Here is a 12,382-nt window from a genome sequence, read left to right as displayed (position 1 = left end):
CTAGGCTGGGCTGCTCTGCTTCCCCATCCTTGCTGGAGCTTTCCTGCATCAGTATGCTGGAGAGAAATCTGTCAACTCTGTTACTGTCTACATTCCCTCGTTTCTCCCCTTGTTTAAGGGAAACACTGGAGAAAAGTTTGCCAGAGACTCTCAAGGCTCCAGGAGTCCTTTCAGAAATAAGGTCTAGACTCGGCTTGAAAAGCCAGACAGTGCACAGCAGCCTGTGTGTCTGGGGGAGCAGGATGCCATTCCTGCTCAGAGCAAGGGGGTGACAGACCCACAGCTGGGAGACATGAGAGCAAGCTGCATGAGGGCGAGCTGAGGTGAACTGGTCTCTTCAGCAGAAATATCCACAGAAGACCATGCACAAACACGCTCTCCCTGCAGTCAGAACTACTGTCCCACAGAGCAACAAAGGCAGAAGGGTGATAAGAACAATAGGTGTTGTGGAAGCATGGGACAGATGCATTTCTGACGTACACAGGAGACAGTGAGGTGATGTAGCAGCTTGGACCAAGTGGAAAGAGTGTGATCAATCTGGAACATGACAAGGAAGAGAATGTAGTTAAACATCATGCTGGTCCTGAAAATCTCCAGAGAAATCAAAGTTCTGTACCTTTTGGGCTATGGAAAAGGGGCCCAAGACAGGCCACATATGACAAAACATTTGAAGTAGGACAGCAGAAAATTACAAAGAATCCTGCTTTGAGTCTAGAACAGGTCAGATAAAGGCAGAGAGACCAAACACGACTTTCCCATTACTCAAGTAGGCTCAAACATAAGACATCGCTCAGCACCAACATCAATTTACTTCTTCCCTCTTCAGGACAGGAACAGGGCAGATAGCCCTGGGGTTACATCAGCAAGCAGAAATAGGGGTAAGGGACAACTGTGCTGGGAAATCCCAGCTAAACATGCAGGCAACAGAACCACTCTACTCCTGACAGCCCTGACCTGCGTGGGAGATGAGCATGGTTCTTCTGAGTGAGGTGCAGTCCACTCAGCTGCCCAAAACTGCAACCCAAAGGACAGGTCCAGAAAAACAAAACTAAGTCTTCTTCCTGCTGTGCTGTCCAGTTCCTAAGAGGCAGCAGGTTATCATGGCCCTATGCAGCCCCAAAAGTAGTGAAGGAAGCAAGTCCAAGTCTGTGAAACTACAGGGTCAATGCAACAGCTTTGGCCGTTGTGTTCAGTACGGCATTGGAAACAACGGGAATGTCTCTGGCAACTCTTTGAAAGGGCGGCATGTTGGGTCCTTCCAATGTGTCCAGGATACCTGAAGGGAACAGAGAAAAGGGGAAAGTGGCAAGGGTTAGTTCAGATGCAGATGGTATGTCTCTGCTTGCTTTTCTTTCTGGTCAGGTAATGGCTGATGGTGGCAGGACCCAAGATATGTAAAGCATTTGGAGCCAATGGGAGGAGACATCTAGGCCCAAAAAATGAATAGCAATAAACACCTCCATCCACAGACTACATGATATAGATCAGAGCTTGTCCTTGGGACAGGAAAACTGCATGTTCTCGAGAGGAACACAGACCCTTTCACTTTGAGGGTACCAAATCCAGGCCCCTGCCATTTGACCCAAATGCAGACATTGGTAGGGATGCTGCTCTGCTGGGGCAGCTTGATAAAATTCTCAGACCCTTCTCTTAGACAAATTCTTTCCTTCAGTCCTGAGATACACTTGCAGACTCACATCAGGAGCTGCAGCTTGGGGTGCAATGTGGAATTTTTGTCACTGCAATGGGAGCATAGCCCGTTTGGCAGGAAACACACATACTGATGAAAGTGTCTTGTAGTTCCTGTTAATGACCTTCTCAAGACTGATAATTAGTCTTGGAGATCCTTGAAGGATAACATATATTCCAAGCAATTTCCTATTTAATCTGCTGAAAAGATGCAAATCAGGGCTCAGAACCTTCACCATAAGAACAGATCCAGGAAAGAACAGTATTTACATCTAAAAGGACTTCTTGGTGTGCTGTAACCCCAGCTGCAATACCATGAACAGATCTGGCCGCCTAAACTCAGAAAAGGGCTTGCTTTTTTTTAAAAAAAGGGGACCTGAATATGTAGAGCCTGGTAAACAGCACTAACTGGGGAAGATGCAGCTTCTGTGATCAGTGTTGTACAAGACACGATAAAAAAAAAAAAGTTACAAACATGTTACACAAAGTAGGAGAAAGACTTATGACATATTTCCTGATCAGAGAAAAGCAATCTGACTTCAGCAAGATTCAGGAAGGGACTGGACATCTGCATGCAAAAACAGTCAGTGCTGTAACACTTAATTTGTGGGGAAAGAACAAGCTTCGTACCTCACAACTTAGGTCTTAAGTACTGTAAGTACTAAAACTCAGTGCACAGAGACTACCCCACATCTACCTGCTGCCATACTTTGACAACTTCTTCTAATAAAGCTAGTGCTGGTCTCACTTGGGTTGCAAATGGCACAGATGCGCTCAGGTCAGATTCAAACTGTCCATCCTTTCAGAGAGAACAAAAAGCAGCTCCCTCTTCCCCCATATCCAACAGAATATGTCTTCATATCTCCCTTGCTTACCTTCTACCACCTTGTGATAAGCAAAGTGCAGATAGAGGAGGAAAAGCATATGCAGAGCAGCGAGGGTCCCACACAGGATGAGCCGCTGGGTGTGCCCCACGGTGCGTGACACCAGCACAGCAACCTAGGACAGAGGTGGAGATTAGAGACAAGGCAGCTGCTACCTGTGCCACTGGCACTGCAGTCAGGAGCACACACGAGGATTGGCCAAGTAGCAAGAGCCAGGGGAAACACGGCTCAGACCCTTTCTTGCAGTTTGCATCACCAAGTTCAGAGTAATCTGACTTTGTTTCATGTAGGTGAGCCTTGCCCAGTCTCGTCAAGAGTTCTGGATGCTCAGGCATGGCTCTCCACCGCAGCTGGTGCTGCAAGGGAGCAAACCTGCAGCTGTCAGAATGTGTGAGGATATTAAGCCAAGCGTCACCTCCACACACCAGTGGCCAAATGACCCCAGAGCATCAGGCTGTTGTTCACAGCAGCCTGACTCGTTGTGAAATGAACTGCCTAGCTCAAGGAACAGAAAGCAAACAATGCTTCCCTCCCTTTTTTGTCCCCAGAACAGGAGGGCCCCGGGCTGCCTGTCTCTTACCATTCGTAGTGTAGAGAGTCCACCAACACCCAACCAGAAGATGTAGAAGAGGGAGTGGAAGTGGATATTATAGGTGACAAAGAGAGTGATGCAGTGTCCAAAAAGGCCATAGCCCTGACAAAACAAAAATCTTCATGTCACAAGCGTCAGTCCCACACAAAGGGCCATTGATCAGAGCACAAGCAGCATATTCCTGCAATGCTTCACTAAGGCAACACTTCACTCATTCGATACCAAAGAGTCAACTGGCACAGCAATTGTAACAGCAGCTCACACCCAGATAATCTGTCTGAAGGATTCACAGGGATGTCAGAGATTACAACAACTTGGGAAACAGTGGAAAGAGCTTCTGATGCCAGAGAAATTGGAATCTTCTGTTTTGTTTTGGTTTAACACCAGGTTCTCAAATCAGGAAGTGCAAAGCAGGAGACCTGCACAAAATAATTGCCTCCTTTAGCTATTGCTGTGCCTGGGCTGAGGCAGGTCAGGAGAGCATCCTGGAATTCCAGGCTGTTCCACCTGGGAACACCAATTTAACAAGGACTTTTCCTATTCTCTGGGAAAAGATCACAGGCCACCCTCATGCTGGAACACCTTGTGCAGCCAACCCACACCTTGGGACAATGCCATCTGTACATACCAACAGCGACAGCATCTGCACCATCGTGATTTGGGCATTGCACAGATATGCCAGGAAATAGATGAAAGAGGAGACACCGAGCCAGTAACCGAAGCAGGTGCCAATTGCCGTGCCCATCAGTGTGCCTTCCCTCTGTGGAGACAGCATCAGGATGAGGAAGACTCAAAGAAGTGACCTGCTGGCACCCAAATTCCACCATGGAGAGTTCCAAGAGCCTTTCCAGGCATTATCAAATAGGTGGCTAGTAGCATCCAGGGTGCCATGTGACCTTCACCCAGCATCAAGACTTTCTGGAGCATCCTTCCTCCCACCCCAAACCAACAGGCTCTTCCTCAAATCAATCTTCTTTTCAGCAAGATGCTATTCAGTCATGGAAGAGGTTTCTTCTTTCTTTCTAGAATTCTTACAGCAATCCAGAGCCCCAGTCAAACCACAACTTATCACTGAGACCTGACGTACAATGATGGTGTCTGAGGTCTTCATCCCATGCAAAAGGATGGCCACCAGCGTGAAAACCAGCATGAGAGGTCCATAAAGCTCGCCTGCAATCTTCTACAAGAGAAGACAGATCAGGGAAGGTTTGGTTAGTGCTCCTGAACACCAGGCTGCCCCCCCCAAGCAATATGAGAAGTGCCTTGGATTACATTTATCAACGGTCCACCTGAGAAGTAACAGCCACTGCTGGCAGAAGCCAGGCAGAATAGGGGTTGCATGATGAGGAGTCAAAGCGGTGTTGAACAGGATGCAGAAATGGGATAAGTGAAATCTAGAGGTCTAGAACTGTACCAGTACTAAAGGTAGCAGAATGGGGTTTGGAACAACCACAGAAAAGGGTTTACTGACATGTTCATGGAGATGAACGCCTAACAAACTCAATTAAAGCATGTTAGTAAGAATTTTAAGTTTTACAAAGTATCTGTGGGACACTCACTTGGGCCACAGAGTCTGATTCAGCAAATGGGAACTCACCTGTGGAAAATTAATCATCTTCACGGGAATCATGGACTCCAGCAGCCTGCATCACAGCAAAGCAAGGAATGACATCAGCAGTAGGGAGTACAAAAGGATGGTTAACAAAATGCTTCAGAAGTAAAACATTCCATATGCCTGTGATCACTGTTTTCTGCTGAGGTCACAGGCCTCAGGGGACAGAGATTCCTTCTAAAGGGTCACATAAGGTAACTAAAGTAGAAAAACCTTACTGTCAACAATTTAACTTTGCCAGGGGGGATTAAATTAAAACATTTAGAGATCCACTCAGGGATAAGAGACCATTGACAGAACAGCAGGAAGGAAAAGGCACCTTTCTTCATCCAGCCTGACAAAACTTTGCCTTTTCATATGCAACTGTGTTGCAAACCCAACAGAAGCTCTGTAACACAGCTGACTAGTAAAAGGCTGAAGATGCCCCAAAGCCCTTTTTTCTGCCCAGAGCAGCAATGCTGGGTAGCAGGGCGGCCAGTCCACCTGGCGGACATCATTGAGGACACTGGAACAAAGTACAGTGTGCTTCCCCATATCTGAGCCTTTCTGCAAGACTGGCAGCCCACCCCAGCTTGCTCGCTTTGGGGAGACAGCCAGCCTCTCACCAACAAGAAGCGGCCAGCTCCCTGTTCCCCTGTGCTCCATGGCGGAGATCATAGAATCATACAATGTTCCGAGTTGGAAGGGACCCACAAGGCTCACTGAGTCCAACTCCTGTCCCTGCACAGGTTAACCCCACAGTTCACATCATGTGTCTGAGTGCGTTGTCCATTCTCTTCGTGAACACTGCCAGGCTTGGGGCCGTGACACCTCCCTGGAGAGCCTGTTCCAGTGTCCACCACCCTCTAGAGAAAGAACATTTTCCTAACGTTCAACCTAAACTTCCCCTGGCACATCTTCCTGCCATTCCCTTGGGTTCTGTCATTGGTGACTAAAGAGAAGAGTTCGGTGCCTGCCCCTTCTCCCCTTGTGAGGAAGCTGTAGACCACCATGAGGTCTCCCTCCATCTCCTCCGGGCTGAACAAACCAAGTGACTTTAGCTGCTACTTGTACGGCTTCCTCTCCAAACCCTTCACCAACTACTTGGCCCTCCTCTGGACATTCCCCAGTAGCTTTATTTATTTTTTTATACTGTGGCACCCAGAACTGCACACAGTGCTCCAGGTGAGGCCGCATCAGTGTGGAGCAGAGTGGGACAACCACCTCCCTCGCCCTCTGGCAATGCTGTGCATGATGCACCTAGGACACGGTTGTACCAAGCCAGGCCCTGCTCACCTAGCACGAACTTGGACAGGCTCCACGTCGAAGTAGGGCCGGAGGATGTCGATGTTGGCATAGAGGCTGAAGGCCCGGGAAGCTTGTCTCTTCCCCACCTGCCACATCTGCAGAGAGAATGGAGCTGGCAGCGGGAGGGCCGGCGAGGGCCCCCGGGGCTGGGGCGGCCGGAGGCCTCACTCACCTGGTCAGCCACCTGCCGGCCCAGCTGCCCCCGCAGCCCCTTCATGCCCAGGAACTCCCCGTCCTCCTCCTCGGCGGCCCCCGTCTCGCCCTCCGCCTCGTCTTCCTCCTCCTCCTTCATGCGCTGGTGCATCTCCCCCATGTCCTCGAAGCTGGAGCCCGACGTGTCGTCCATGTTCTCCATGTCAATGACGGCGGAGCCGCCACCCTGCACCAGGGCAGACAGCGTCAGCGCCCGCTCGGCCCGGCCCCGCAGCACCACCGCCGCCACCCCTGGCCCGGCCTGGCCCCACCTGCATGTTGTCCTCGAAGCCGCCCCAGTCGGCGGCGCCGCTCCTGCCGCCGCCCGCCGCCGGCGCGGACATGTTGCCCGGTCCGGGCCGCGCCGCGCTGGCCGCTGCCGCTCCCCAGCGGCGGAGCAACCGGATGTGACGTTCCCGGCGGAGGGTCCCAACTCTCGCGAGGTTGCGTGAGGGCGGATGGGTGCCGCCGCCATCTTGTGTGTGGCGCAGGACGGGGAAGGAAGGGCGTAGCGGGATAGGCAGACGAGTGGCCAACGACAGGGGATGGCGAGGCGGTTGTGAGCAATGCGCTGGGGAAGGCGCTCCGGGCCAGCCGGCGGCGGCGGGGGAGCGCCACCCTCCCCGGGCGCGGTGACTGCCACGCGTGGGCGGACGGAAGCCCGTCACGTGGCGGGGAGCACCGCCCCCGTCACCCCCCGCGGGCGGCGGCGGCCATGGCGGCTAAGGGGATCACGGACACGATGCGGGACCGCGTGGTGCTGGGCGAGTTCGGCGTCCGCAACGTGAGTGGGGCGGGATGCGGGGGAGCGCCTGGCTGCCCACTCGCGGCCCTGACCCCCCTCACGGCCCCACCTGTTCGCCTCCTCGCAGGTCCACACCACCGACTTCCCCGGCAACTACCCTGGCTACGAGGACGCCTGGGATCAGCGGCGCTTCGAAGAGGTGGGTGAGCGGTGGCGGTGGGGGGCAGTCGGGTCCCACGCGTGGCGCCCGGCGTGACCCGCAGCGCGTGGCCCGTGCAGGCGTTCCGCGTGGACATAATCCGCGAGGAGGAGGGCGCGCTGGAGTTCGACATGGTGGGCATCGACGCCGCCATCGCCAACGCCTTCCGCCGCATCCTGCTGGCCGAGGTACCGTGCGGGCGGCCGGGCGGGGGCAGAGGGACCGCGGCTCTTCGGGGAGCTGCGGGGAAGGCCTTGGGGTGCTGGCCTAGGAGCGGGGGTGCTTGAGTCGTGGGGAACGGGGAGGGTTCGACCTGTGTCAGCCCTTCCAGGTAGCATCTGTGTTTGGAAGAGAAATGCGAATTGGTTCAGCAGGTGTGCCAGGAGCTCAGAGAGAGCTGGGGACTTAGTAGCATGAGCGATAGTGCTGGTTGCTCTTAAAGGTGCTCTTGGTGGTGTCTGTGGATCAGCCTGCCCTTCCGTCCTTGTGATTATTTGTTTAAAAAAAAAACCACTGGGAATGGGGTATGTTATTGGGTGCAAGGGTATACTGAGTATCCTGGTTTGTTAGAAATACCACTGAAGAGTCTGTAAGGTGATTATGGGATAGAAGGGACACTCTAGATGGATATTCTGTTGGCATTAGCTCAAATGTCGTCTTATATTGACTTGATCCGTTGTCTCCCTGAGGTACCAACAATGGCTGTAGAGAAAGTCTTTGTGTACAACAATACATCCATTGTACAGGATGAAATTCTGGCTCATCGCTTGGGCCTCATCCCTATCCGGGCTGACCCTCGACTTTTTGAATATAGAAATCAAGGTAAGAGTTTTGGATCAAACAGAAATATTGAAGGTTTCCTGCAAAGCAGGGTCACATAGATTGAGCAGAAATGTGATTCTGTAGAGCCTCATGCTGTTCTCCCCTTCCCAGGAGATGAAGAAGGCACAGAAATTGATACTTTGCAGTTCCAGCTGAAAATAAAATGCAGCCGAAACCCTCAGGCAGCCAAGGAATCATCTGATCCTAATGAACTATATTTCAATCACAAAGGTAAGATCTCTCCTAAAAATAAGCACTGTTTTTTTTGGTCTTGAGAGACAGGATTTGGTGTGTTCTCTCAGCCCTGTGAGCAGAGGAAGCCAGTTCCCTCATTCTGCTAAACTTACTGTTTGCCATCTCCAGTCCTGTACAGGTCAGCAACCTGTTTTGAGCCAGCAGCTGGCTGATGCTTGTGGTTTCTCTTTGCAGTGTACAGTAAACATATGACGTGGGTGCCCCTGGGGAATCAGACAGACCTCTTTCCAGATGCTGACTTCCGACCTGTTCACGATGACATCCTCATTGCACTGTTGCGACCTGGCCAGGAAATAGATGTGCTTATGCACTGTGTCAAGGGTATAGGTGAGTTGTGGGTCCTGGGGCAGTGGGAGGAGGAGTGTGAGTGCGTGGACTAGGGCACAGCTGTATGAAGAAGGGGAAGGGTGGAGAGCTGGCTTTCCCCCTGGAACTTTAGGCCCCAGCATCCTTGCACTCTCATTCCCTGAGGTCTGCCCTCATCCTTAACTCTTAACTCTTCATGCAGGTAAAGATCATGCCAAGTTTTCTCCCGTGGCCACGGCTAGTTATCGACTGCTTCCTGACATTACTCTCCTGCAGCCTATTGAGGATGAAGCAGCTGAGACATTGCAGAAATGCTTTTCCCCTGGAGTCATTGAGATCCAGAAAATCAAGGGTACTTTTTTCCTGCTCAGAAGCGCCTTTTTCCTTACAAGCCTTAGCAGAGACTGATTAGAGAGTAGAGCCAAACCTTCTAGAGACAAAACCATGTTGTGATGTTGTCTTGCCGATCGGAAACCATTCATGCTATTCTGAGCCTGGTTTTATGGATGAATAGCTGTCACATGCAGATGTGTTGGGGGCTGAACTGAGTTCTCCCTGAAATGCTGAGGCACTGGGTGCCTGTCTGCAGAGCCCTGTAGCTGCTGACTGCAGCTTCCAGTACTGTTGAGTCGTCTGTGAGATTGGGTGGTGAGCTTGCTCTTTACAGCAGCTAAGTGTGGAGAAGGCTTCTTGTGTCCTGCCCAGGGGTACACACAAGCTTTGCGTTTGGGTTGGAACTGTTCAAGAAAACCAGTTCTGACCGGTTGGATTTTCACATTGGGGATGTGCTAATTCTCTGTATTTGTGGTTTTGCTGCCTTTGCTGATGGGGAGTGCATGTTTGAAGGGTAACAGCACCTGCTGCTGCAGGAACCCTTCTTGTTTGATCTTGTTTTCCTTTAGGAAAAAAGGTGGCAAGAGTAGCCAATGCACGGTTAGACACGTTCAGCAGAGAAGTTTTCCGTCACGAGAATCTGAAAAACCTTGTGCGCCTGGCAAGAGTGCGAAACCATTACATCTGTAAGTGCCCCATTTTCCACAGAACATAGAGCCCTGCTGTGGTTTGTGCAAACTGGGTCTCTGCCTCCCTCTTTCCACTCACATCATCAGCCTTCATACATTTGTGTTCCAGTGGGTAGCTACTGAGGTTGTAGTTTGCTGTTGCTTTGGGATTGAATGTGTTTGTGCTTCCTGCTGGCAAATGTAACTTCTCCTCTGGCTGTGAAGATCTAGCTTGTCAGAAGTGTGGTGTAAGGGAAAACAAGCGACAGGAATACTGGAGCCAGCTGTAGGCTGAAGCTGCATAGTGGCTGTGCTGACTGATGTCTCTGTGCAGTTTCAGTGGAGTCGACGGGCATCTTGCCTCCAGATGTGCTGGTGAGTGAAGCCATCAAGATCCTGATGGGAAAGTGTCAGCGCTTCCTGAATGAGCTGGACTCTGTGCCTCTGGAGTGACCAGGCTGTAGCTGGGGAGCGTATCCCTGCACTGCTGTTCTGGGCTTCCTGCACTGCCTGCAGGGGTGATGCCTCTTCCATAGGCAAGAGGTTTGAGATGGGCTTGTTAAGAGTCCTAAGACCATCTCTGAATTTGTTTTCTCTTGGTAAGGAGCCTCAATGAGGAGATGCACTAAAATAAAAGCTTTTCTTTACGGCTGTTTCCTTCTGTGCTGTTCACAATTGTGAGACTGTTGTACACAGAGAACAAAGTGGCAGCAGGTCCAAAGATGAATAATAGCATTTATTTTAGATTGCATGTGGTATGTGAAAAGGACTGATATGGCAGTGTAGTAAAGCACTTTGCAGCAGGTCAGGGAGATTTAACAAGTCAGTATCACTGTAGGACTGAATTACAGGTGTCTCAAACCAGCTCTGGGGTAGTTTATGTGGTAGATAAAGGGCTGTACTGTTGGAGGGCTGGGACACCTCTCCTACAAAGAAAGGCTGAGAGTTGGGGTTGTTCAGCCTGGAGAAGAGAAGGCTCCAGGAGACCTTACTGTGGCCTTTCAATATAGAAAGAGGGCATGGAGAAAGACTTCTCCGCAGTGCCTGTAGTAACAAGACAAGGGGCAATGGTTTTAAACTGGAAGACTTAGATTGGACATGGCTTTACCAAGGGTAGGTCATGCTTGACCAACCTCATAGCCTTTTATGAGAATGTAACAAGGTGGATGGATGGTGGCAGAGCGGTGGATGTTGTCTACCTTGACTTCAGTAAAGCCTTTGACACAGTCTCCCACAGCATCCTCACAGCTAAGTTGAGGAGGTGTGGTCTAGACAATAGAGTAGTGAGGTGGGTTGCAAACTGGCTTAGGGAGAGAAGCCAGAGAGTGGTAGTCAATGGTGCGGAGTCTAGTTGGAGGCCAGTATCTAGTGGAGTGCCCCAAGGGTCAGTGCTGGGGCCAATATTATTCAATATATTCATTAACGACTTGGACGAGGGAATTGAGTGTACTATCAGCAAGTTTGCTGATGACACCAAGCTAGGAGGAGTGGCTGACACGCCGGAGGGCTGTGCTGCCATCCAGCGGGACCTGGACAGGCTGGAGAGCTGGGCAGGGAATAACCTGATGAAATTTAACAAGGACAAGTGTAGAGTCCTGCATCTGGGCAGGAACAACCCCAGGTTCCAGTATAGGTTGGGAGATTACATATTAGAGAGCAGTGTAGGGGAAAGGGACCTGGGGGTCCTGGTGGACAACAGGATGACCATGAGCCAGCACTGTGCCCTTGTGGCCAGGAAGGCCAATGGCATCCTGGGGTGTATTAGAAGGGGGGTGGTTAGTAGATCGAGAGAGGTCCTCCTTCCCCTCTACTCTGCCCTGGTGAGACCACATCTGGAATATTGTGTCCAGTTCTGGGCCCCTCAGTTCAAGAAGGACAGGGAACTGCTGGAGAGGGTCCAGCGTAGGGCAACGAAGATGATTAAGGGAGTGGAGCACCTCCCTTATGAAGAAAGGCTGAGGGAGCTGGGTCTCTTTAGTTTGGAGAAGAGGAGACTAAGGGGGGACCTTATTAATGTTTATAAATATATAAAGGGTGAGTGCCATGAGGATGGAGCCAGACTCTTCTCAGTGGCAAACAATGATAAGACAAGGGGTAATGGGATCAAGCTGGAACACAAGAGGTTCCACTTAAATTTGAGAAGAAACTTCTTCTCAGTGAGGGTGACAGAGCACTGGAACAGGCTGCCCAGGGAGGTTGTGGAGTCTCCTTCTCTGGAGACGTTCAAAACCCGCCTGGACATGTTCCTGTGCGACCTCACCTAGGTGTTCCTGCTCCAGCAGGGGGATTGGACTAGATGATCTTTTGAGGTCCCTTCCAATCCCAAACATACTGTGATACTGTGATACTGTGACATAAGCCTTCTTTTACAATGAGGGTGGTAGTGAGATGGTGGAACAGGTTGCCTAAAGAAGTTGTGGATGCACCACCCCTGGAAGTATTGCAGGTCAGGTTGGATGGGGCTTTGAGCAACCTGACCTACTGAAAGATGTCCCTGCCTACAGCAGGGGGTTGGACTAGATGGGCTTTGTCCCTTCCAGCCCAAACCATTTGATGATTCTACGATACAGTACTAGGCTTCTCTGAACAAAGGTGGAGTTTAAAAACGTACTCTGTAAGGACTGACTGTCCATTTTAAAATAGCTGAAGGTAAGCTATGTCTTCCCAGGTGTTAGATGTGACTGCTCTGTTCTCCCTTTCAGTGACTGAATGTACTTTGGGCTGACCTTGAAGCAGAACTAGATGGTGGAAGGCAAGTGACAGTCAAAGGCTTTGGAAGCCTAGGAAAACTTGGAAGT

General features: G+C 51.0%; 2 protein-coding genes across 2 annotated transcripts; one reads left to right on the top strand and one right to left on the bottom strand.

The window, feature by feature from the left end:
- Window positions 1-790: 790 nt before the first annotated feature.
- YIPF3 (Yip1 domain family member 3) lies at window positions 791-6,677 on the bottom strand. Its single transcript, XM_082048357.1, has 9 exons — window positions 6,529-6,677; window positions 6,237-6,443; window positions 6,053-6,159; window positions 4,763-4,808; window positions 4,253-4,345; window positions 3,794-3,925; window positions 3,154-3,267; window positions 2,565-2,688; window positions 791-1,276 (listed from the first exon to the last, which is right to left on the bottom strand). Exons 1-9 carry the CDS (start codon window positions 6,598-6,600, stop codon window positions 1,155-1,157), a joined length of 1,017 nt encoding a protein of 338 aa, XP_081904483.1. The 5' UTR covers window positions 6,601-6,677; the 3' UTR covers window positions 791-1,154.
- A 123-nt stretch (window positions 6,678-6,800) lies between these two features.
- On the top strand, window positions 6,801-10,231 carry POLR1C (RNA polymerase I and III subunit C). The gene is made up of 9 exons (XM_082048356.1): window positions 6,801-7,040; window positions 7,129-7,200; window positions 7,281-7,388; window positions 7,890-8,022; window positions 8,134-8,253; window positions 8,452-8,604; window positions 8,786-8,935; window positions 9,486-9,602; window positions 9,919-10,231. The coding sequence occupies exons 1-9, from the start codon at window positions 6,972-6,974 to the stop codon at window positions 10,035-10,037; spliced, it is 1,041 nt and encodes a 346-aa protein (XP_081904482.1). The 5' UTR covers window positions 6,801-6,971; the 3' UTR covers window positions 10,038-10,231.
- The last annotated feature ends 2,151 nt before the right edge of the window (window positions 10,232-12,382 follow it).

Source organism: Streptopelia decaocto (genome assembly GCF_964273445.1).
Source record: "Streptopelia decaocto genome assembly, chromosome: 3".
NCBI lineage: Eukaryota > Metazoa > Chordata > Aves > Columbiformes > Columbidae > Streptopelia > Streptopelia decaocto.
This window is presented reverse-complemented; position numbering and strand designations above follow the sequence as displayed.

Coding starts and splice junctions, on each gene's coding strand:
- YIPF3 (XM_082048357.1), bottom strand. CDS start 6,600: ATGTCCGCGCCGGCGGCGGGCGGCGGCAGGAGCGGCGCCGCCGACTGG. Junction 4,809..6,052: donor CCTGTCCAAGTTCGTGCTAG/GTGAGCAGGGCC, acceptor GCTGTGATGCAG/GCTGCTGGAGTCCATGATTC. Junction 3,926..4,252: donor AGACCTCAGACACCATCATT/GTACGTCAGGTC, acceptor CTGTCTCCACAG/AGGGAAGGCACACTGATGGG.
- POLR1C (XM_082048356.1), top strand. CDS start 6,972: ATGGCGGCTAAGGGGATCACGGACACGATGCGGGACCGCGTGGTGCTG. Junction 7,389..7,889: donor GCCGCATCCTGCTGGCCGAG/GTACCGTGCGGG, acceptor TGTCTCCCTGAG/GTACCAACAATGGCTGTAGA. Junction 8,023..8,133: donor TTTTGAATATAGAAATCAAG/GTAAGAGTTTTG, acceptor TCCCCTTCCCAG/GAGATGAAGAAGGCACAGAA.